At 42.5% G+C, this 25,652-nt stretch overlaps 2 protein-coding genes across 2 annotated transcripts in view; one reads left to right on the forward strand and one right to left on the reverse strand.

Annotated features, from left to right (window-relative positions):
* CCDC148 (coiled-coil domain containing 148) overlaps nucleotides 1–25,652 on the forward strand; it is a 337,076-nt gene that overhangs the window by 231,267 nt on the left and 80,157 nt on the right. The window lies entirely within an intron of this gene.
* On the reverse strand, nucleotides 6,986–8,041 carry LOC142424163 (phosphoethanolamine/phosphocholine phosphatase-like). The gene is made up of 2 exons (XM_075529266.1): nucleotides 7,997–8,041; nucleotides 6,986–7,744 (listed from the first exon to the last, which is right to left on the reverse strand). The coding sequence occupies exons 1-2, from the start codon at nucleotides 8,039–8,041 to the stop codon at nucleotides 6,986–6,988; spliced, it is 804 nt and encodes a 267-aa protein (XP_075385381.1).

Here is a 25,652-nt window from a genome sequence, read left to right on the forward strand (position 1 = left end):
GTCGTTGTTGTTAGGTCCTGTCCAGTCGGTACCAACTCAAAGCAAACCAAACACTGCTCAGTTTAATGTCACCCTCACAATTGTTCTTATGTTTGGGCCCCAGACTGCAGCCGCAGTGTCCATCCACCTCGTCCAGGGCCTGCCTCTGTTTCAGTGACACTCCTTTTTACTGAACAGGATGTCCTTCTCTGGGTACTGGTCTCTCCTGACAACATATCTAAAGTATATGCTCTCCATTCTTCCCTCGAAGGGGCATTCTGGCCGTACTTCTTCCAAAACTGATCTCTTTGATATTTTGGCAATCCATGGCACTTTCAATATTCTTTGCCAACACCCTAGTTCAAATGCTTCAATGTGTTTTCAGTCCTCCTTATTCAGTGTCCAATGTTTACATGCAGATGAGGCAATCAAAAACACCATGGCTCAGGTCAGGTGCACTTTCGTAACATCAAAGTCACATCCTTGCGTTTCAACACTTTAAAGAGGCCTTGTGCAGAAGATTTACCTACTGCAATGTGCTATTTTGTCTCCTGAGTTCATGAGCATTGCTTGTGGAACTAAGCAAGGTGAAATCCCTGACAGCTTCAGTCTTTTCTCTTCTAGAACATAAACCCTGTAGAACGAGAAAAAGGAGTATGTGTACTTTCTTTGTTGCTTTTCCCTCAATGCCTGGTACAAAGCACTCTAAATATTGCTTAAATAGATGAATTTAATGTAGGAGCAACATGCAAGCATACTTACATGTTGACATAGGGAGGGAAACACAGCAGACTCAGTGGCCCTAACAAGGTGGGTGACCTTGGGCAGGGTATGCATGCTCAGGAGGGTTTTGCCTTCTCAATTGTAAAGTGAAGTGTTTGGATTAAATGACTGCTAAAACCATCTGAGCTCTAAGAAGCCGTGATGGAATGACTGAGGTTTTATTCTTTTTTCTTCCACTCTCCCTGACACTCCAAGCTTTGAAACACAGCCCCCTCAGCATATATACTCCCTGCTTAATGAATAGTGAAAGGAGCGAAATTAAACAAGGTTACAGACAAATTTATTTTAGCAATATCAACATATGACACGATCATTATGTAATATTTCAATGCCCACACTGAAAATAGACATCCCTTCTAAAGGAGACATGACAGTTATTTTTTAATCCACCTGGCATTTCAATTAAGAAGGAGATAACTAATGTGTTTACCCCAGAATACTTTCTTGGCTCGTCCTGTTATAAGAATAAGACGACATCACAGCACAAAATAGCTTATTGCCAATTTGAGTAGGCAGCCGGGCTGTGGAAAAAATGTTCCCCTAAGTGACAAAACTGAACACCACCCAAAAGGCTTCATATGAATTAGTTATGCATACCATCATCACCAATTCCCAGACAGTTTGTAATAAAATGCATCAATACTGTTTAGTTAGCTATGTTCCCTATGCTCTTTGACGCAGAGCAGATGAATGTGATGTACGGGCGCATCAACAAGCATTCTTGCCCTCCCGATTTTAGTTGGGTTAGCCAAACTGGAACACTGGGTCTGCGTGAATGAAGACAGTGAGGTTGGGATCATTGTTCCCCAACAATTTCTCCTGTTGGCTTGTACTCACTACCTGTGCCCTTCACCCAACTCTCAGCTCCTGTCAGGTGGCCCTCTCCACTAAGGCTGCATGGCCTGTGGGAGCAGCTGAAGGCCTGGAGGTGTGAAAGCAGCCTGTCTGCAGAAGTCACAGCATAATCCCCGTGACTGCCCTGCATCCCAGCCCTTTGTCTCAGTAGTCTCCTTGTCATACTTCTTTGTATATCCTAATTTTGAGTGTGCAACGTACTACCGTGGACTTGATACCGAGTCCAAGGGACCCTTTAGGGCTGAGTAGAACTGCCCCTGTTTGTTTCCAAGACAACAAATCTTTATGCCCATGCAACCTTGTTTCCTATTAGACCACATTGCAATAGAGGATTAGCAGAGACAATAAATGAAAGAGATGGGAATACAGTCTTACCAGGAAGCTGAGACTAAAGAAGGGTGCTGTAGTTGAATGTGGCTAACCTGAAAAGGGAGCATATCCCTCTGATGTGCTAATAATAGACTGCATTCCAGGACTTCAGGAGATGCCACAGATATTGTAGGGATGGGAGCATCTCCCAATGGGTAGCATGTTCATTATAAGTTTTACAAAAGGCATTGGCCTGCTAACCACAAGGTCAGGAGTTCAAACCCATCAGTCACTTCTTGAGAGAAAGATGATGCTGTCTGGTTCAGTACAGATTTACCATCTTGGAAACCCTATGGAACAGCTTCACTCTGCTCTACCACTAGACAGTGGTGTTTTCTTTTAAGGGCCTAAAGTTAAGCCATTGTTTTGTGAAACATCTCCAAAAAGTGAAGTGAAACCACATGTAGGCGTCAGAAAATAAAGCCATCACAGGTGTATACAGTGTTTTTGTCATCTAACTTTACCCGGGACCATAGTCTGCCAACTTCAGAAATTACTATTAATCATCTCCTCAAGATGTGTCTTCTAAATATTGGTTTTATCAGGATGAGTTAAAAAATATGTTACTATGTTTTAGAAGAAAAATTACCCAACAAATGAGCTCCCCATTTAACCCTTTCCATTGTTCCATGCCACAGGTTGCAGTTTTCATGGAATTGAATGATAGCTTAGCATTGTCATTCTTCCCGCTTGGCTTGTTCTGCTTCAGCTGTACTCCCTCCCCTTGCTATCATTGTCTTCTCCTCTTTGCTTTTGAGTAGATGTTGGACATTTGGCCTCATCTAGTTCATTGTTTAAGATGGCACATTACTCAGAGCATGCTATTTATTTCATAAGCCAATTTGATATTTGACTGAAAGGTGACAACCCTCTATAAACAGCTTCCGATCAAAGTTCCAGGAGTCTTCTTGGGGGTTCTTCTAATCTTGATTAGTTTAATCCAGCAGGTCTTGCATATTTTAGGAATTTAAACTTCGGTCTACATTTTTCTCCCATTCTATCTGGGGCCTTCTATACGTCCCTGCTCAGAGTGGTTGTTCTTCATGCTGTGTTTTGGGTGGGCTGATGTAGTGGCTACACATTGGGCTATTTTCTGCAAGGTCTGTAATTCGAAACCACCAGCTGGTCCTCAGGAGAAAGACGAGGCTTTCTACTCCCATAAAGAATTACAGTTTCAAAAACTCACTGGGGTGGTTCTAGCCTGTCCTATAGGGTCACTATGAGTTGGCATCAGCTTGATGGCAGTGAGTTAATTATTAAGTTATCAGTTCTACAGTCTACTTTCTTTTCTGAGCCTTTGATTTCCTGCATTATGTTTTCCTCCATTTGGATCGAAAAAGATATAGACACATACAGGATATCATCAAAAATCACACAAAAAAATGCTAACCCACTACCAAAATAAAAACAAAAACAAACTATCAATGTTCTATACTCTTAATTTTTTTTACTGTGATTTGGGTAGAATTTTATGGAATAAATTAGGTTCTCATTCAACAACTTATATATATATATATTTGTTTTATAGCATTAGTTGCAACCCCCTTAATCTAACAATTTTTCCTGCTTCCCCCTGGGTTCCCTGTTTCTATGTTCCTGTCTTTCCTGCCCTTTCTGCATTTTAAGCTTTGCTTTTGGGTATATGATGCCCTTTTTGTCTCCCATGGTTGATTATTCTAAGGAGTATGTTACTCGCAAGTGATATTACTCACTTTATTTGCCTCTAGGTTCTATAGCAGCAAGGTCACCTCCAGGGTTTAGGAGTCACAGCCTTAGGGATCCCATCATCTCTATCAGACCAGCAAATCTGGTCTTTTTTATGAGTTTGAATTTTGTACATTTTCCCCTCACCTTCTTTGATTCCAGTTGGAGCAGTTGGTAGGGGTTACCAAGTGCCATCTAGTTCTGCTGGTTTCAATTTAGTGAAGACTGTGGGTGATGTGGTCTTTGTCCTAATTGGTTCCTTAGATCTTTGGTTTTCTCTAGTCGTATTTGCTCTGGAGAATGAGAGCTCAATAGTTGCATCTTAGACAGCAGCTCACTAGCTTTTCAGGCCTCACGGTCAGATGTAGAAGACTGTCTCTGAACTATGCTGTATCAATGGGCCTCGCTAACCCCAAAGCCTATGATTCGAAGCCCACCCTATCTGGTCATTCCTTCCTTCTAGGCGTTTCATTACAACGACGTAGCTTTCATACTTCTGCCCCCTTTTTGTGCTACTCTATACATGGATATGTATACAGCACATGTGAAAAAGAATGTAGACATAGCTGACAAATCTATATGTGGTCATGGGTTTAGTCCCATTTGCCTACCTGTTCAGCTTGCATGTCTCCCTATGTTTCTTTCAGGGATAATTGTTTGGCATGACATATCTCAGGATTGGGCATGTAGTACTCGTGTTTGCGTCTGTTGTCTGTCGCCCTTCACACTTCTCAGGCCTCCCTTTACCCTAGTGATAGTGGGCTGACCTTAATGTATATTATCTTTCCCTCCCGCCTAATTAATGCATGTCTATTATTTAATTAGTGCTTTTCCCTCCTCCTGCCATTCCTAGTAACCATCAAAGAATGTTTTCTTCTATCTGTAAACCTTTCAATGACTTTTTATAATAGTGGTATCATACAATGTAGGTTCTTTTGTGATGAACTAATTTCTCTGAGACGCATCCATGTTACAAAGTGTTTTTTGGACTGATCTTTTAAAAAAATAGTTTTAAAAATGTTAACAGATTCACCAACATACAATCCACACAGCATACATTTCGATCATTCCATCAGCTGCAGAGGAGTTATGAACCCAGCACCACAATCAATTCCAGGACATTTCTTCTTCCCTGCACTTGTTGTTGTCAGCTCCTCATCTTCCCCAGCCTCCCCTGTCGTGCCGTGTCTTTTTGAATGGTTAATTCAGTTGCTGTGTCTGTAGACTTAATCTAGGTTTCATGTACAGAAAAACATATAAAATCAAGGCAAAACACAAACAAATCGCCCAACAACAATGACAGCGTAACATAAAGAAACTTTCGATCAAAAGCAAAGCAAAAAGTATTCAAAACAGGAGCAATTTGAGATTGGATCGAGAGGTATATTAATGACAAGGTATCACATGTTGGCTCAACTCCAAGAACAACACCAGCAAAAACCCCAAACTCACTGCCACTGAGTCAATGCCATCTCACATGTGGCCCGTATAGGACAGGGTGAAAAACTCCTCTGTGAGTTTCTGAGAGTGGCTGTTTGGGGAGTAGAAAGCCCTGCCTTTCCCTTGAGGAGCAGCTGGTGGTTTTAAACTGCTGACCTTGAGGATCAAGTCCAGCTTGTAACCTACTCTACAAGGCACCTGTCTAATAGCTTGTCGGAGGCCTTTCCCATCTCTGGCCCAGAGTCAGGGGGGTTCACTGGAGGCTTATTCCACATGGGGCACTCTGTAGATGGGTTTTGAGCTTTCACTGCCATCTCAGCCTTCTGCAAACTGGGTGTTCAGAATTTAAGTTCTAATACAGCGGTTCTCAACCTTTGAGTCGGGACCACTTTGGGGGTTGAATGACCCTTTCTCAGGAGTTGCCTAAAACCATTGGAAAACACATATTTCCCATGGTTTTAGGAACCAAGATACTGCTCCTCTATCCATCTCCAGACGGGTCTGCCCACATGCAGATATGTCCACATATGGGTTCCCAGTGTGATGCCATCATTGCACCAACCCCATCATATACATGCTGTACAAATACAAGTGCATGTGACAGAGTTGGCTCCATAATGTGCTTATGAAGACCAGTCATACATGTGTAGAGAGCAGCTACTGTGTTGAAAGCAGCTACACTGTTAAAAGCAGCTAGTATGTTGAAAGCAGCAGTATTGGAGGTAAAATGACCCTTCATGAACTATAATTACTGGGTAAATGTAAAATCGTGTACTGTAAAATCATCAACTACTGCAAAAAAATATCTGTACCATGGGAACTTAATCTGGATGCTGATCAATCTTTTTATATTCAGTTGTGGTTGATGCGAATACTGCCCCCTTTGTGATAGTGACAGGTATGTAAAAAAACAACCCAGAGAATGGTAAATCAAAGGAAACTTTAATGAACTGTATTGACTGAACTATGCCAAGTATCATCTTTTGTATTATTAAAGGTATTGTTATATATTATTGTCATTAGCAAACAATCCCATGACAATGGATTGCGTAGAGAAGAACATTAAGAAAAGAAAATATACTGAGGAGTTTTTTTTTTCCCCTTCACCTTCTTTATAGCTCCGAACACCAAAGAGGGAGGAGTTTTGCTGGCTCTGCTTAAAAACGTCATGGCTTTCTGTTCCACACGGGGGGCGGGGGGAGAGGGAGGCTCGGAGGGCCTAGCCCACGGGGGCGACTTTGGTAAAGTCCCTGGTCTCTTGCTGCATAGACAAGGCTGGGGGTGAGAGGAGGCACTGCCCCAGGCTGCCAGGTCCTCGAGCTGGACGGTGCACTACCTCGTGTCACCACCAGGTGATTGTTTCCTCTGGCTTGTTTTCCTTGGGCTGGAGGGTGGGTGGGATGCCCGGTTAGCAATAGTGTGCGATCACGGTGGGTGAAGCAAGGTTGAAGAGGCCTGGGGCCGTCGGCGGAGGGAGCATCTTCTCTTCAATGGGAGTCGCGTGGACCATAGGTGGCAGGGACCTCGACGATTTCCGGATTCTAGGTCTCCTTGAGAGAAGACCAGGGAAGGGGCAGCGAAAGCAGCAGATGTCACTTCTGGCCTCTGCCATGAAAGCCCTTCAGCCTTCCAAGGAGAGTGCCCGCCTAGGTTGGCCGAGCACCGGATGTAACTGTAGCAGTGGAGCTGGAGAACTGCATAGCTAGAGACCGCTCCGAACCCCACGCTCCCACCTCCCAATGAGAAGAAGCCGCAATCCCCCCCGCAGCAGTGCGGTCCCCGAGCGAGCGAAAGGGAAAGGGGCATAATCCACTAGTCAGTCTGTCCCACTCACCGCCCCCGGCGGCGGCCTCCCTCAGCACGCCTTCAGCACCTGCTGCAGGTGGAGGCGCACAACGGAGGCCGTCTCCCAGAGCACCACGCTGGCGCGGAAGGAGCTGGGCTGGGCCTTCTGTGCCTCCTGGATGAGCTGGTGCATGGGGTAGCCGCGCCGCGGGAAGGCCACTTCGCCCCCTGCCAGCAGCCCCATGGGACAGAAGTTGTTGGCGCCGTCCCCCACGTAGAAGAGGCTCTCGAAGTGCACACCGTCCTGAGCTCGCTCGCGCAGGTAGTCGCTGAGCACCTTGTGCTCGCACATGTTGGCGGGGCAGCGTGCGCAGTTGTGCTTGTGGAAGGGGCGCAGCGCCAACAGCCCCCGCGAGTCTGTGCCCGAAGGGTTACTCAGGATGCGCTGGAACAGGCCGTGGTGGCCAGCCGAGCGCAGCGAGCTCTCGATGCCGAAGGTGTTGGCGTCGGAGATCAGAATCACCTCGAAGCAGGCGCCCTGCTTGGCCACGAACTGGAGCAGGTCGCCCATGCCAGGCGAAAGGGGGATGGCCTCGTAGACGGCGCGCAGGTCCCGGGGCCGCACGCCCTGCTCGCCCAGGTACTTGAAGGCGCGCTGCATGAAATCGTTGTAGAAGCCTTCGCGGTAGGTGGCTCGCAGGCTCTCCGGCAGCCGCTGGCCGGGCGTGGCACGCACGATCGACTCGTCGCTGTTTTCATCCATGATGGTCTCGTGGAAGTCGAAGGTCAAGAGGAATTTCGGTGCGCCCTGCGCAGCCATCCCGCAGTCCTGGGAGCAGGGTAGGGATGAGTGGGGAGATGAGGAGGGGGCACGCGAGAGTGGGAGTGTCGACAGCTGGCCTGGAAGAGGCTGGTTAGCAGGGCTGGGCCTGAGGCTGAGGCAGCGACATATCCAAGACCAATTCCCTGGGAGGGACTTGTCGGCGCGTGGGGTTTCTGCCAGGGTCCGAAGCAAGCAGGCTGCAGAAGAAGCAGTGGGGCTTGGGGAGGTGGGAGCCCCCCAGGCCAGGCCACGGCACACTCTAGACAGGCATCGGGGGCCAACGACTGGGAAGCATCCACTCATTGTCAGCAGAGCACTGGAGACACTGACAGTAGGGACTCTTGGCCTCCAGCTGTCTTCCAGAGCTCTTCTGGCAGCTTTGTCCGTCCAGAGGAATCAGCTCTTGGGCCACCGAGTGCCTCTGAGAAAGTGAAGCAAGCCCTGAGCAGTCCTCTCAGGGTGGGGGAGGCGACAGCTGTGGTCTGTCCCGGCTGAGTTTGAAGCGCAAGGAGGTGGAGGGGAGAGGAGCGGAGGTATTTGGGCGTAGGATGGAGCAAGGGGTGCTTACGGGAATTGGAGGGGACGCGGTGTGTCTTCTCCAGCCCCTGGTTTAGGGACACCGGCTCATGAATTCCCCCAATCCCGAGGGGCCGTGGACGTTGTACGCCTGGGCCGTCCCCTCCACCTGCACCCCATCCCCCCCGGCGACCACAGCGTCCCCTTTAAATGCCCGGGAGCTGGAGCCCGAGCCACCGCCGGCGCGCTGCGGTTGCTGCGGCCTGAGGAGTTTTTATAGTATGGTTTTACCTCAATAATCACAGCAGGAATTGAGAAACTGCAATGTGCTATTTGTTGTGAAGTACTGTCACCCAAATCTATGAAGCCAAACAAACATCTATTAAGCCAAAATGCCATTTTGGTAGCAAGCATCCGAGCTTTGCCAGCAAGGATACCAACTATTTTAGAAGCATGGCTGATGGACTCACGAAAGCCAGACTTGACACTAGTGGCAAGTGCCACAAACAAAATGTTACAGCCATTAAAGCTTCATGGTTGGTGTCCCTCAGAATGGCAAGAGCTATGAAACCTCACACCATTGCTGAGGATTTACTGTTGCCAGCGGCCAAAGACATTGTTCTAGTTATGATCAGAGATGAATTTGTTACGAAGCTGAGTGCAATTTCCTTATCTAACGACACTGTTCACAGAAAAATAGATGACATGTCTGCTGATATTCTTGATCAGGCCATCCAGGAAATTAAATCTACCCCCCCCCTTCCAATATTTAGCTTCCAGCTTGATGAATCTACAGACGTTGCAAACTGTTCACTGTAACTGGTTTACGTGAGGTGTATTAATGATGGCGACTTTAAAGATGAGTTTCTTTTTTGCAAACCTCTTGAAACGACAACTACTGCACCTGATGTATTTGACACAGTTGGTTCATTTCTGAAAGAGAATAAGATCTCTTGAGAAAAGGTTTGTGGTGTTTGCACAGATGGTGCGTCAGCTGTGCTAGGATGTCGATGTGGATTTTAATGTTTGGTACTGTATGAGTCACCAAAATCATTGGAACTCACTGGATGATTCATCGGCAAATATTAGCAATGAAGATGCTGCCAGAAGAGTTAGAAGAAGTAACGAAAAGCGTCATAAGTTCTGTCAATTTTGTAAAGGCGAGCACTTTAAATATTCGACTGTTTTTGAAACTGTGAAAGGAGTTTGATGCACCTAATAATGCTCTGCTATTTCACACTGAAGTGAGATGGTTGTCAAGAGGAAGTTTTGAAACGTGTTTTTGAGTTTCGTGATGAACTCAGAACGTTTTTTAATTAGAAAGCAAGACCGCAATTTGAAGCACTTTTCAGTGATAAAAGTAAACTTCAGAAAATACAAGATGACATCTTTGCCATCTTGAGGACCAAATGCAACATGCCTCGATTTGTCTGAAAAGATCTGATCGTTCCAAATGAAACTTCAAGTTTGGCAAAAAAAAAAATTGGATGAAATAAAATTTATATGTTGCCTACCTTATCTGATTTCTTTGAGGAGCATGACATTGAACCAGACAAAGGATTACAATGATAATTTCTGTGAAAGAACACTTGCACCTGCTTGCAGAAGAAATTTCATTGTATTTTCCAAATCTACCCGACACCCCGTTTGCACTTGCCAAAAGCCTATTCACAGTCAAAGTTGAAGATGTTCCTGAGACAGCACAAGCGGAGTTCATTGAACTTATTAAGAGCGATGCAGGAAGAACTGATTTCTCTACAATGCCAGTTATAAAATTCTGGATCGAGTGTATGTAGTAATATCCTGTTCTGTCTGAGACTGTGTTGTGCCTTCTTCCATTACCAACAACATATCTTTATGAAGCAGGGTTTTCCAGCTTGTTGGAAATACAGAAGTAGACTTGTGGAAAATGAACGTCGTGTGCTCTTGCAAAAACTGCCCTGAGAATTTCTGATCTGGTGAGAAAGAAGCTATCTCAACCTTCACACTGACATTGGCCTTTTTTTTTGCATACTGTCCCAAAATGTAGCAATGTAATTTATTGTTGTTATATTAAGACTGTTATCCATGCAACACCGTGCTTCAAGGCAAAATTTCATTTATTTGTAATTTGAAATAAATATTTCACAATATATAATTATATATTGTTTTTGTGATGAGTTACTATGCTATAATTTTGTTCAATTTTTAACAACAAAAATACATTCTGCATATCAGATATTTACATGATGATTCATAACAGTCACAAAATTACAGTTATGAAGTAGCAATTAAAATAACTTTATGATTGGGGGTCACCACAACATGAGGAACTGTATTAAAGGGCCGTGGCATTAGGAAGGTTGCAAACCACTGATTTAATACCATTTTCTCCTCCAGGTTTGGAGTTTACTGTTTACCATTCTTGGATCACATACAAGCTGGTGTGCTTCTTCAATGAAGAAGTTAGTTACTCTCTTAGAAGGCTGCTTGTTTTAAAATAGGTCTTTAAGACCTCAGATATTCTTTCTGATATTCATGCACTATCTGCTTTTTTTTTCACAGCACTTGCTATAGCATCCATTTCTTCCCATGTATCTTATGATCACTTTATAGGATAGGTATTAAACAGGGCCATATCATAAGAACTTATTGTATTTAAATTAGGGCTACGATTAAGTGGTAGCTCCAAATCCATTCGTATATCTCTGGTTTATATGTATCCCTAGTTCACGTTAAAGGCATTGCTATGATTTTGTTGAAGGACATTAAAAATTATCCCCATGGGACATAAGGTAGTTTTATTGATATTACCATAAAATTTAGCCAGTGGTATAGAATTTAAAACACTGTCAAGAGAAAGAAGGCATACATGTATAGGATAGTTTCTTAGTATTGATTTTATACTAACAGTGTATAAAATTAACAGTTTAGGCGAGTGGATACTCTATTAACAATGAGGGTTAGAGATAGGCAGAACTTCCAATATTACTCATTCACAAAAGCAGATCTGTGTCATTAAAAGGCAAAGGGAGTTATAAACTCACCAATATATTTTAAATTGCATAGCATTCAATTGTGTTTATGTACCATAATTCATTTGTTCATTTATGGGAACTTACATTGTTTCCATCTTTTTAGCTATTGTGAAGAATGCTGTGATAAATGTGAGTATTCGTGTATATTAGTGTCCGACCTTTTGTTTCTCTGGGATGTACGAGGAGGCTTCAGAATGTCCATGGGAAAATTCCCTTTTGTTTAAATTCCATTTCTTTGTGCACTTTTGAAGCCCCCTCATATATCCATTACTGGGTATTTCTGCTTCCAAATTTGCCCTGCCATGCCATTTTCCACAGTACTTGCACCATTTTGCAGTTGCACCAATAGTACATGCAAGTTTCCAGTCTCTCCACACCCCTACCAGCTTTACTAGGAGTTCTGTCTTTTTGTTATTTTGACTGAGGTGAAATTATATAGCTCAGTGTACTTTTGATTTGCCTCTTTCGAATGGCCTAATGTGGTATACTGGATTAAGAGTTGGGCTCACAACTGGAAGGTCAACAGCTCAAAACCACCAATTGCTTTTGGGGAGATAGCTGAGACTTCATGCTTCTGTGAAAATGTACAGCCTCAAGCCCCGGTAGCAGTTTCCCTCAATCCTATAGGGTTGCTACGAGTTACTGTCAACTTAATGGCAGTGACGTTTTCTGGCTAATGATCACAAGCATCTCGTCATGTGTCTCTGAGCTGCCTGGACGTCATTGGTGAAGTGTCTGTTCACATCTTCAGGCCTTATTTAAAATTGGATTCTTTGTCTTTTTTGTTATTAAAGTGTTTCTAAACATTTTAGAGAGTAGTCCCTTGTCAGATGTGCGATTGCCAAAATATTTTTTCCAGTTTGTATGATGCCTTTGGTTGTTCTGGAGAAATTGCTGTAAGTACTGCAAGTATATCCTCGAAGGAAGTGAAACACACAGGGGCAAAGTTATGAAAACTTCTTACTGTCTTTTTTTATAAATAAGGATTTTAATTTTGACATGTTGTGTCAACTCATCTTTTTCTACATAGCAACATGTTGTGCATATTTTCTCCTGTTTTGGGTGGTTGCACAATATTTTAACATGTGGAATAGTATTCTAACAATGTCTCATTTGAGGTAGTTATATTGGCTCTGGAGTCTGGTGATGCAGTGGCTAAACATTCAGCTTGCTCTCCAAATTTCAGCAATTTGACTCCTTCATTGTTCCACAAGAGAAAACAGTGGCCATCTGTTTCCATAGGTGTGGCAGTTGCATAATCTACTGTCAACTTGAGCAAAGGGGTAGGGTCCAACCTGTCAATCAGGTCATAGCCAATGAGGCACCTGTGTGGGCCTTCTCCTAAGGATTCTGGGAACTCCTATGTTCCTCCTGGGAGGTGGGACATACACCCTCCCTGCAAGACATTTCTGTTGACATGCCACAGGGAGTTACACTGATGGAGCCAGAGCCCTGGTGCTGGGATGAACCACATGAAGACTCATGTCAGTGCTAAGTTGTTTCCACCACCACTAGATCCACAAGATTTTTCCACCCACTGGCCTGTGATCTTCGTGCATTCAGCATCATTGCATGTGTTGCATGAGTCTGAAGAGGAATTTATAGACAGGTATAGGACATATAGGCTAATATTGGATTTGTGGACTTGATCTGGACTGAGCTGGGATGTTTTCTTAATATACGGTTACTCTTGATATAAAGCTCTTTCTTATACACACTTGAGTATATCTGGATTGGTTTCTCTAGTCTACCTAGACTTACACAATAGGGATTAATAGCCTTGGAAACATTATAGGACATTTCTATTCTGTCCTATAGGGTCACTATGAATCAGAATCAACTGGACAGCAAAGGGCTTGGTTTAAAAGAAATTTTCCCCAATAGTTTATCTTTTAAAGACTATGACGAAAATAAAAAACAAACAAACTCACTGCCATGGAGTTGCTGCCTCCTCATAGTGACCATGTAGAACAGGTAGATCTGTTCTGAGCATTGTTGAGAGAGTAGCTCTTTGTGAGAGTGGAAAGCCCTATCTTCTCGAGGAGCACCTGGCAGTTTCGAAGTGCTGCCCCTGTGGTCAGCAGCCCAGCGTGTAACCGGGCTCCTTGGGATGGACGTTGTCGGCTTAGAAATCTCCCTGTGCGTCCCTGCTTGTGACTTCTTAAAATCTTATTTCTTAATTCTTAAGGCTTTTGCTCATCATTTGCATATCTCCAGGAAGGATGTGACTGTTGACCCTTCTGCTATCCAGTCGACGAGCTAATCTGCTTGTCATAGCAAGACAATTCAAGCTGAGGACCACAATGAGTAGTTGAAATACAAAGAAGGCTACGAATTACAGAAACACATGATGTGAACTGCAAGGAGACCCATTGAGCTCCATTAGCCAGGCAGGAGAGAGGCAAAATTAGCTTTTTTATTTTGGAAACTAACAATCTAGCTTTGATTTCTTGCCTATGTAAAGAGTTTCGCTATTTGTGCATAAAGAATGCAATGCAAATTAATGCTGTTGGAGCCAAATTTCCATTCAGAAGCTCACGCAAGCCCTAGTCGAAGCCTGCAGAGACCTATACCATTGAATATAAAAGGGAGAACTTGAACCGAAGGATGTTGAAAGTAGGAGTGACTAATTGATCCTCTCGAGTACAAATGCCTTTATTCTGCCGCCTCCCCCAGTGGAGAAATTTAGTTAGAGAAGTATGATAGCTCTATGCTGTCAGGATTAAGTGTGCCTCTATTGGCCCAGATGACTAAATGAATTGACCAGCTGACTGAAACAGAATGATCATTATCCATCCAGGTATTTCATGAAAAGGTTTGAGTTTAGAGGAGTTGGCATAAGAAATGTACTGCATACTATACTGCCATTTTATATACTTTTCCATTATATAAATTTAGCAAATAGATATCTTGAGCTTTTCTCCTGTAAGATGTGAGACTGGCTACAGTAAATGCTTTAGTATAAATTATATTCTTTATCTTCTAGACATTCACACAGTGCATGAGAAATGATGCGGCAATAAACAGATGATTGTCAAATTTATTATATGTTGAGAGGACTTATACATCTCCCGATGCTAATTTTATCTAATGTTGTTGCTCATGCCAATAGCGACCCTATGCACAACAAAACGAAACACTGCCTAGCCCTGTGCCATCCTCACAATTGTTGCTATACATGAACCCAGTGTTTCAGTCACATACCTGATAGACTACTGAGTAAATGCCATGGGCCCACATCGGATCTCATTCATTTTTAGTACGGAGTAAGCAAGCCATTCCTCCCACAGCATTCTCTTTCTCTGCTGGGTTTGATAATTCATGGTAATGGGCACTAGGAACTCACAGACAATACTAATAATTATAGGCGTTCTTAGGGCAGTTGAGAGGAGCCCTTGTGATGTAGCAATTATGTGTTGGACTTCTAAATGCAAGGTAAACAGTTCAAAACTACCAGCTGCTCTATAGGAGGAAGACAGGACTCTCTACTCCCATGAAGAGTTACAGCTTTGGAAACACACAGAGGGAGCTCTACTCAGTTCTACCTGGTTGCCATGACTTGGCATAAACTCAATGGAAGTGAATTTTCTGAGCTTATCGGGGAAGTTAAAAGTTTATGACAAGTCAGAATTACAAGACATTAAGGATACAGTCATTGGTTCACAGTCGCACCTCTCCTCAGCCAGCAGCCAAATCCCTCCCTCTGGTCCTCAGCCTCTCAGTCACATGGTCCCTTAGCCCTTGCCTCCATGGTCAAGGAAGCCCATGTGCAGCTCCACATCACTCTCTTAAGGTTTCAGGTGCACAACACCACTGATCACTCTCAGCCTTGCTCCTTTGCTGTGTTGCGTGGTCCCTGTAACAAGGTCTCTGGTGTTCCCGGTCTACACCTCCACCACTTTAGGTGAGGATCTAAAATGTGTTGTGCTAGTGGCCCTTCCTCCTTGGTGGTCCCTGGATTCTCTCTCCCTCCTTCTGAGATGACTTCTTTATATACAGAGAAATGGCCAAATGAACCAATTCTCAAGGCAGAGTCCTATATACCTTATTTCCAAAGTCCTACCCAATCACTTCACACATTTCTTTTATACAAATATGTGTTTTCTTCTTGAGCTGCTCTTTGAAGCTTTCTGTTCAGCTCTTGGAGGTCACCATTTCTTCAATTTGCCGTAATTTATGGTTAAGAGCAAATTTCAGAATCTCGTCTGACATCCACATTGATCTTTTCTTTCGTTCCTGTCTTTTTAATGGCATTTTGCTTACTTCATATATGATATTCTTGATGACATCCCACAGCTTAGCAGGTCTTATGTCATTAGTGTTCAATGCATCAAATCTGTTCTTGAAACTCAGGTGAGATATACTCAAGGTTCTATTTTAGTTTTGTGAACTTGTTTTAATTTTATTCAACTTCAATATGAATTTACATATGATTGTATGCTAAGCAAATAATCTAAGAAACTGGATTCTAGGAAGAATGCAGCATCAGGATTGGAGGAAGGCATATTAACAATTTGTGATATGCAGATGACATAACCTTACTTGCTGAAAGTGAGGAGGACTTGAAGTGCTTGCTGATGAAGATCAAGGATTGCAGCCTTCAGTATGAATTACAACCCAATGTAAAGAAAACAAAAATACTTACAAGTGGACCAATAGGTAATATCTTCATAAACAAAGAAAACATTGAAATTGTCAAGGATTTTGTCTTGCTTGGATCTACAATTAATACTCAGCAGTCAAGACTTCAAACAGCACAATTCATTGGGTCAATCTGTGCACAAGACTTGGCATTGAGTCAATCTGTGCACAAGACTTGGCATAAACTCAATGGAATACTTTAAAATATTGAAAAGCAAGGATGTTACCTTGAGGACTAAGTTGGGTCTGATCCAATGCATGGTATTTTCCATTGCCTCATATGCATGAGAAAGGTGGACATTGAATAAGGAAGACCAAAGAAAAATCAATGCATTTGAAATATAGAACTGCTGAAGAATATTGAAAAGTATTATGGACTGCTAAAAGAACAAATAAATCTGTCTTGGAAACAATACAACCCGAATGTGCCTTAGAGGCAAAGACAGTGAGACTTCATCTTATATACTTTGACCATGTTATCAGTGGAGGGGCAGTCAATAAGAAGAAGTCCTGGACAAGACAGATTGCCTTAGCGACTGCAACAGTGGGCTGAAACATAAGAACCATTGTGAAGCTGTTGCAGGACCAGGTGGTGTTTCCTTCTCTTGTGCATACGCTGCTCCGAGCCTGAACCTCCTCAATGACACCTAACAACGACAGCCCAATCCCTGGTCGGAGTCACAGACAAATGAATACCAGAGCCCTGTTTAAGCGAGTTCACTTCACCGCCAGTACCACCAATCATCTAAATGAAACGAAAGGAAACACCTTCCAGATAAAGCATGAATACTTTATTATTAAGATGCCTTTTAATTAAAGATGTTAATTGTTAACTGAGTGAAAGTTTACAGAGCAGATCATCAGTTTTACATTCAACATTTCAGATGCCCATTTTGTTTCATCTCATTGGTTGCAATCTCTTCAATATAACAACATTCATCCCAATTCCTCCCTGTGCTTTTTGTTTTCATTCCTTTTTACTCTTCTGAAAGTTGTCCTTGGGTGAATTCTGTCCTTTTGATCTCAAATATTAATTATTCTAAGGTGTGCATGCCTGCCCAAGGTTATGGTTCCCTTTACAGACTTGTTTACTGGTTGGCTGAAATTTTTGCCATGGATTGAGTTAATTTCCAATCTTGAAGTGTGATTAAGGGACATAGCTCAAGGGTTCCATATTGTCTACCTAAGCCTCATTTATTTTATGGTTTTGAGTTTTGTTCCACTCTATGCAGGACCTTCTAATGTGATCCCTTCCAGGGGAACTGATAGTCTTAGATGGGGCACCATCTAGTTGTTGAATGTTTTTTTTAATTTTTGGTCTCAGGGTTGTGGAGACTGATGTTCATTGGACTAGATGGACTGATATTTTTCTATGTGTCATCTATGTTCTCACTCTTCTTTCCTATTGACTTGGAGAGACCCACAGCTGAACTTTAGGTGACCACTCAGGAGTTTGTAAAACCCCAGTCACTACTTACCAAGACAGGATATAGAACAATGTCTTTGTGGGCTCCATTATGCCAATGACAGTGGTGCCTCCTGATACCGTCATACTAATTCATTTCCTCAAGGTGTTCGGTCATGTTTAAGAAAATTTCAGAATCTATATAATGGAAGTGAGTTTGACTAAAAGTTATACTATACACATGGACATATTTTCAGCATAGATCAATAGCTATGTAGATAAATCCTCCATCAACGAATATAATCCCATTCTCCTTCCCACGCCTGTTTAGCTTGTCTGTCTATTCATGCATCTTCTTGGAGATTACTGTTAGTGCAGGATTGTATAGATAATAGTATTATCTCTGCTGCTTTTAACTTCTGTACTTCTCAATGTTTTCCTGTGACTTTTTTTAATTTACCTTTATTGTATATTGCTTTCCCATTCACCTGAATTATGAGGGCGCTTCAAAAAGTATCTTGGAAAATCTCATTACTTTTAATCCCACGAACTTTTTGAAGCCCCCTTGAATGTATCTACTCTTTAGTTAGTAATTTGACCTGCCTTTCCCATCCTAGTTCTGGCAATAATAAATTCAGAAAGCCAAACTCATTGCCATCGAACAGATTCTAGCTCATCGTGACCTATCAGACAGAGTGGAACATCCCTATGGTTTTCCGAGGCTGTAAATCTGAGGCTATACATTCTGATGCTGTGATTACAGAAGTTGAAAGCCTAATCTGTTTCACAGAGAGCAGGGGCTAGGTTTGAACTGCTGACTTTGTAGTTAGCAGCCCAACACAAACCCACTTCACCACCAAGGCTCTCAGCTATCATCAAAGAATGTTTTTGTGTAAAAACCTTTTCTTGACTTTTAAGAACAGGGGTCTTATACAATGTTTGTCCTTTCCCCCCTAATTTCACTTAGCGTAATGTCCTCCAGTTACATCCATATAATGAGGTGTTTTGCAGATTTATCATTATTCTTCAACATTGTATCATAATCTATTTAGGGTATGCTCCATACATTGTTTACCCATTCTTCTCTTGATAGGGATTTAGGCTGCTTCCTTTTCCCCCCTATTATGAGCTAACACGAATGTGCAGATGCTTATTATCTATTTAATTCATGGCTCCTATTTCTCTCAGATACCGACCTAGTAGTGAGACGACTGGAGCATAGAATTTTTCTATTTTCAATGTTTTAAGGAAACACCATACCATTTGCCAGGATGCTTCTTCCATCTGACAGTCTCGCCTTTGTGTATTTGGTGAAATATTCTGATATTCTCTGGAATAAATCATCAATGCTTTTGAAAGGATGTAGAGAGATCCATTAGCTTAGAGAGTTACTATCACACAGCTTGAAATCAGAGAACAAAATGCTCTCCTATAAAAATCCTTTCATCCTAACTTTCTCCTTGCTAGTAAACAATAAATTCTTACTTTGTGCTGGATTATAGTAGTTATTAGGCTAGGAAGGACAAGAGATGTAGTTAATTTCATATCTCTAGTTAAGAGATGTAATTTAATTTTATAATAGTCCAATTTAAAAAATAAAAGAAATTACACTTCAATATTCTAATCCAATACACACCACAGTTACTAGTGACGTTTTTAATAAGAAACAATTAGTTTGGCAGATTACAAAAGTAAGCTATGACATAAAAATGACCTTAAACTCTCTGAAAGATATCATAGCATTATCTGGACTTGTAAATCTCTATGGAGAATAGTTTATGCCATTTATTTACATTTTTTACGGGCTCAACTTTACTAAAATGAGCAAAATATGGGGCTGTGATAAAGGAACATCTTGCATCCAGTGCATATCAGAGGTTAAAAGAGGAGTTTGGGGATTAATACGAGTTTGTTTGTTTTTCAGAAAAGCAAGAAAGTTTGTAGAAACCTCATCTGGAAGGTTTCTACAAAAGATGTGCTTTAAATCTGACTTTAATCACTTGCACTAAGTTCTATATTCCTTCATCATGGGAACGTTATAAAGATCACTCAAAAAATCTAAAAAGCAATGGGTTTCAAATCTGCATCTCAACAAATGTCCCTAAGGGCTACTTAAATATCCTGTCTTGTCTTTAATTTGAGGCTTGAAAAACAGGTAATTCTTGATACGCACTTCCTGCTCCTATTAATGGATGGAAAGTGAATGGAACTGCCCTGAGGGAAGTGCTTAGGTCAGCCTTTGCCATCCTGCAGCTAACGCTGCTGGCCTCCTTCCCATCCTCAGCTTTGTTATTCTTGGACCAGAGACCAGAAGAGGCATGCACTCACCTAACAAGGATCAATTACTCCCTATTAAGTGTCCGACAACATACGTGGCTCTAGTCAGACAAAGGTAAATAATACCTCATTCATCTAGAAAGTGCTATGACGGGGCTAGGTAAATAGTGCAATAGAAAGTCTGCCTAAGTCTGTCTGGAGGAGAGGAGAGCAGAGAAGGCAGTGCTGCAATTGGCTCTTGAAGGATGAGCAGGAGAGAGTGACAGGGAGACCAGGCAAGGAAGAGCACCCTAGGAAGGAAGTGATGCTCAGAAGTGTCTCCAACAAGCTATTGCAGAGCTTCGTGTGAAAGAATCAAGGAGCACAAGACAGGACAAAAGAGTGAAATTCACCTGAGCAAATTCCATGGCTTGTGTAGAGTTTGCACTGTAGACAATTAGCCCTCTACACTACTTAATTCTCTGAATTTTTTTGTTTTATTATTTTTTTGTTCCATTCAATGAAGGTTATTTCTGTATGCACATGTTTATGAAGAGACTTCAAAAATTTTGTGGACAAATTTCATTCTCATTTAATTCCATTTTTTCTCATTTATTATGTGAAGCCTCTTGGTTTGAGTGATTTTATTCTTGACTTCTTATAAAAGTGTGATCGTGTAATAGTTGTCCTTTTTATGATTGATTGATTTCATTTGGCACAATGCCCTCCAAAATCATCCATGTTATGTTTCAAGGACTCATTGTTAATGTTTTTAAAAGATCATTGTATTGGGGGCTCTTACAGCTCTTATAACAATCCATACATCAATTGTATCAAGCATATTTGTACATTCGTTGCCTCATTTTCTAAGCATTTGCATTCTAATTGAGCCCTTGGTCATCACTTCCTTTTTTTACTCTCCCTTCCCCTCTTCTACCCTAGTGACCCCTTGATAAATTATTAGTATTATTTTCTTTTAAAATTTTTATTATTTTAACAAATTATTATTATTTTCATATCTTACTCCAAACGCTGTCTCCCTTCCCCACGGTTTCTATGCTGCTGCTCTCCCCACCTTCCCCCTACCTTCCTGGTATCACTCTTTATGACGGTGTCATATTCCACTGCAGACCTGATGACAGGAAACCTGATGAGCTGTGGGATGTGACCCAGAACATCATTCATGAGGAAAGCAAAGGTCATTAAAAAGACAGGAAACGAAGAAAAGATCACAGTGACTGTCAGAAGAGATGGCAATGCTTGCTCTTTGTTATAGGGTAGCTAAGGCACTTTCTGTGTATTCCATCTGGAGAAGTCCATGTGTAGAGTCGCTGTGTGTGTGTTGTTGAAAAAGGGAACAGTGTTTGGGGGGCTGGCCCAATTCTACTATGTGGCTCCCAGAGTCCTTTCTTTCACACTTTCTGACTGTTGGCCCTACCGCTTCGTTGTCAGCGTTTGCATTCCAATCATTAATAATTACCAACGCCTCTTGATTGCATGTTTGAAGAATTTCAAACTGAAGACGTCGGTAGGATTCTTCCATTTCTTCATCACTAGCTCCCGTGGTGGAAGCATAGATTTGAATAACAGTTGTACTGGTGGATTTTCTTGAAGGCAGCTAGATAGAATCCTATCACAGATACCACTGTACTTCAAGAAATATGTTGCAGTGTGCCAGGACTGGCTTTGCTGTGCAGCCTGCGGGCTCCAGGCCGGAATATCAACCCACCTCGAATGGAGCTGCTCCAACAACTGTGAGAGTGGATGCAGGAGCTGCAACGGAAGCACCAGGTGCCGGGGCAGGTAGATACAGGGCCGAACACATGGCACCAACTCAAGAAGCAGGCGACCAGAGTCTGTGCCCACATTACCCCGTCAGCACAAATCAGGCTTCCTGCAGAAGGAGAGAGGCAGTCAGGGAAGTGGACGTTCCTTCAAAGCCATGCAGGACTCATGAACCAGGGCCCCAAACGCCCCCCGCCCCCACCCAGGGTGTAGACATGGAAGACCATCTCTCGTTCCTTCAGGAAGTTTTGCACTGGAGCCAGGAGTGTGAGCGTCCGTGGACTTTGGAGAAAGCACAGTCCCTTTCCACTGCCATGAGCACCTTCTTCAGAAATGGCTTGGTGACCCCTGGGGGAGGAGTTGGGAGTGACGAGGGCAGAGAAGAAAGACTTGTGAGGGGGTTTGCTAGCAGTTATTCCATTGGTAAGACAACCTAGATTGCTGACTGAAAATGGAAGAAAAACGAAAGATTTTTCAATGTCCCTCTTGACAAAGAATGAATGGCATTCTTCTTGATTGGGTTCTTTATCCCCAGCATAGTAAACCATATGATTCTCTGATTCAAGTGGTGCCAGTGCCAGTCGCAGCCCTCTTCAGTGCACTGATGACTGCAATATTAGTCTTTATGCGATCCTTTTGAATTTTGATGACTTCAGCTTTCCTAGATTCCTATTTCACACATTCCAAGCTCCACTGATTAATAGATTTTTGAGTTGTGTCCCCTTAGCAAATTATCCTGAAGGCTGTGCTCCCATAGGCTTTACTCCTGTTCGAATTGTGGTGCTTTCCAAGAATATTGAGAGTACCATGGACTGCCAGTAGGACAAACAAATCTGTCTTGGAAGAAATGCAACCAGAGGGCTCTTTGGAGGCAAAGATGGAAAGACTTTCTCTTACATACTTTGGACATGTTGAGAGAAAGAAGGACATCATGTGGCAAAGTAGAGGGACACTGAAAAAGAAGGAGGTCCTGGACAAAACAGATTGATACAGTGGATTCAACAAAGGACTCAAGAATAGGAACAATTATGAAGATGGTACAGGACTGGGCAGTGTCTTCGTTTTGTTGTACCTAGGGTCGTTTTGGATCAGAACAGAACTGGTGTAACCTAAGAACAACAATAACAGCTGAGGCAAATGGAAGAAATGTTGAACTCAATGAGCTGAACAGAAAACAGTCAAAGGGCATCTCTAGAGAACAAAAAGGAAGGCTACCCAGCCTATCTTAAATTGAAAGAATGGAAGAGAAAGTCAAGTTTCAAACTGAAATATCGAAATATTCTATGGGCAAAATTTGAATGATGCAGGCAGCATCAAAAGAAGATGGAACAAATATGCAGAATCACCAAAAAGAACAAGTCGGTATTTAACCATTTCAATAGGTATCATTTGCTCAAGAAGAAACTGTACTGAAGGAGATAGTCAAGCTGAATAGAAAGCATACACTCAAATAAGACTCCAGAATGTAATTGGTGTATTGACAATGTAAATGTTTCAACAAGCTGATGAAGCACTGTGAGCTCTCACTCATCTATGTCGAGAAAATTTGGAAGACAGTTACTTGACTGGCTGGAAGAGATTCATATTTGTACCCATTGCAAAGAAAGGTGACCCAACCGAATGCTCAGATTCGAACGATATCATTAATGTCACATGCAAGTAACATCTTGCTGACGATCATCCAACAACAATTGCAACAGTACAGTGACAGGGAACTGCCAGAGATTGAGGCCAGATTCTGAAGAGAATATGGAACAAGGGATAGCCTTGCTGATGTGAGGTGAGCCTCGGCTGAAAGCAGAGAATACTAAAAGGTGTCTACTTGCGTTTCATTGATGATACCAAGACATTGCACTCTGTGGACCATAACAAACGATGGATAGCTTGGAGAAGAATAGGAATTTCAGAGCACTGTGCGCATATGGAATCTATCTGTACATGGACTGCGAGGCAGTTCTTGTAACACAACAAGGGAATAACGCATAGTTGAAAACCAGGAAAGGCGTGCACTGTGGTTGTGTCCTGTGTGCTAAGCAAATAAGCAGAGAAGCATTAAGCCATGACAGTTTCCACTGCCTCATACGCATGTGAAGGTGCACATTGAAAAAGGAAGCCCCACAGAGAGGGCATGCATGTGGACTGTGGTGCTGGAGAAGCCTGCTGACAGTCCCCTGGCCTGCCAAAAGGACAAACTGAGCTTTCTTGGGAGAAGTGTAGCCATAGTGCTCCGTAGAGGCAAGATCGGCAAGACATCATGTTCCACACTTTGAACCTATTATCAAGAGAGACCAGTCTCAGGAGAAGGCCATCAAGCTTGGTAGCATGGAGACACAGAGGCTAGGAAGGCCCGCAGGAAATGGACTGACACAGGGGCTCAGGCATAGGAACCTTTGTGAGGATGACACAGGACCGTCCAATGTTTCAGTCTGTGGTGCAAATGGTGGCTGTGGATCATGGCCACCTCGATGCCACCTAAAAACAGTGGCTAATGATGGAGAATATCTTTTCCATGTGCTTTTTGGGTGCTTGAATGTTCTCTTTGGTGCTTGTTATCCCCCTTGTCTATTTTTTTAATGGGCTGATTTTTTTTTTTTTATAGATTTGTTGAAGGTTTCTATGTGTTTTTGAGATTGGGTTTTTATGGAATGTTCCTGAAGATATTTGCCAACTCTCATGGTTGTACTTTTTAATTTTCAAACAAGCATTTAATTATTCTTTATTTTTATATAGTAAAAGAATTGTGAATTGGGTGAGAGTTTTACGCTTCAGACTGATTTTGTATTAACTATTTCAAACTATGTACAAACCTCCTTACTCTACCCACCTTTTGATTTCTTTTCTCCCTTTCACCCAAGTTAATACCTGTAAGCCTTTTAGCCAATTACTTTATCTTCTCTCTATTGCTCCACCCCCAACACTTGGTAAACTCCACTGCCAATTCCCTTTGGTATGAGTCTTTATCAAGTTGTTGTTGTTGTTTCCTTAAAATAGTCTTATATTCATCCTTTTTTGATTGGACTAATTTCACCCAGCCTACAGGAGCCCGGGTGATGTAGTGGTTATGGGCTGGGCTGTGATCCGCAAGGTCAGCAGTTTGATACTATCAGCTGCTCCACCAGAAAAAGATGGGGCTGTCTACTCCCATAAAGAGTTACAGTTTCAGAAACTCACAGGGGCAGTTCTATCCTGTCCTATGAGGACACTATGAGTCACCACCAACTTGATGGCAGTGAATAAGAACATACTCCAGGTTGATTCATACCATAAGGTTCCTCATGGTTTCAGCAGCATCATTATTTCGTTGTGTAGTGTCCCGTTGTGTGGATGTACCAAAGTAACTTGTGATGAACATGGGTGTGTACATCTGTTCATGCTATGATTCTTACTTCTTTAGGGTTTATGCCCAGCAGAAGTATTGCTGCTTCATATGGAATTTCTATTCCGAGTTCTTTGAGGTAGCCTCATATCACTTTCCACAGTGGTTGCACCCTCTCCAGCCTTTGTTGTTTTCTGCTTTGTATTTAAAAAAAATTGTCATTGGTGTAAAGTGGTTTCTCACCATTGCTTTGATTTGCATCTCCAAGATGACTAGTGATCATGAGCATTCCCTCATGTGTTCTACTTGCAGTCAAAGGTTACATAGCAAATGGATTTGCCCAGTAGTTCATCTACAATTATTCCATGACATTGGTTGTACTCTCTACCAAGTGTCAGTGGCTTCCTTGTTTTCTGCCAGGATCCCCAATTCCCATTCCTCTCGTTCCCCAGTCTCGCCCTATCCTCTCATCAGTGATTTTGCACAAATGTTGCCTGTTCATCACACCGAGTTGATTGTTCTCAGGAGACATTCTTCATGCTACTTGTTGCATAGTCCCAACCATTATTTGGAAGAAAGGTGGCCTTTGGGAACACAGTTTCAAGTTAGAAGAGTTTGCAATGAATCCAAGGACAGTAGCTTAGACTTGTGGCTGGAGAGGTGAGTTAACCCAAAGTTGGCAGGTTAGTCGGCAGGTCAGATGGCAGGCCACTAATGACTCCTGGCATTAGCAGGCACTGTGGTAGGCCAGTGTCTCAGGCCAAAGAACTGGAGGTCAATGAGCTAGATACCCAAATACAGCACAAAGCAAGCAAGTTTTTCCATAATGTCCTCTTATTTAAGAAGGAGGCCACACCTCTGAGAAAGCCTCATTTTGATTGTATCAGGGCTGTGACTTGGAAAGAGGGATTGAACTCTACCTTCATCCTACAACTGCTTGGCTACTCCCAGCAGCTCTCATCATGGCGCTGATTATAT

This window comes from Tenrec ecaudatus, chromosome 13, assembly GCF_050624435.1.
Source record: "Tenrec ecaudatus isolate mTenEca1 chromosome 13, mTenEca1.hap1, whole genome shotgun sequence".
Classification (NCBI taxonomy): domain Eukaryota; kingdom Metazoa; phylum Chordata; class Mammalia; order Afrosoricida; family Tenrecidae; genus Tenrec; species Tenrec ecaudatus.

What these genes read in the sequence shown, in the direction of transcription:
- LOC142424163 (XM_075529266.1), bottom strand. Translation starts at nt 8,041, where the DNA reads ATGAGTGGATGCTTCCCAGTCGTTGGCCCCCGATGCCTGTCTAGA. An exon ending in GCCCCCGATGCCTGTCTAGA is followed by an intron (nt 7,745 to 7,996) that starts GTGTGCCGTGGC and finishes CCCTGCTCCCAG; the next exon opens with GACTGCGGGATGGCTGCGCA.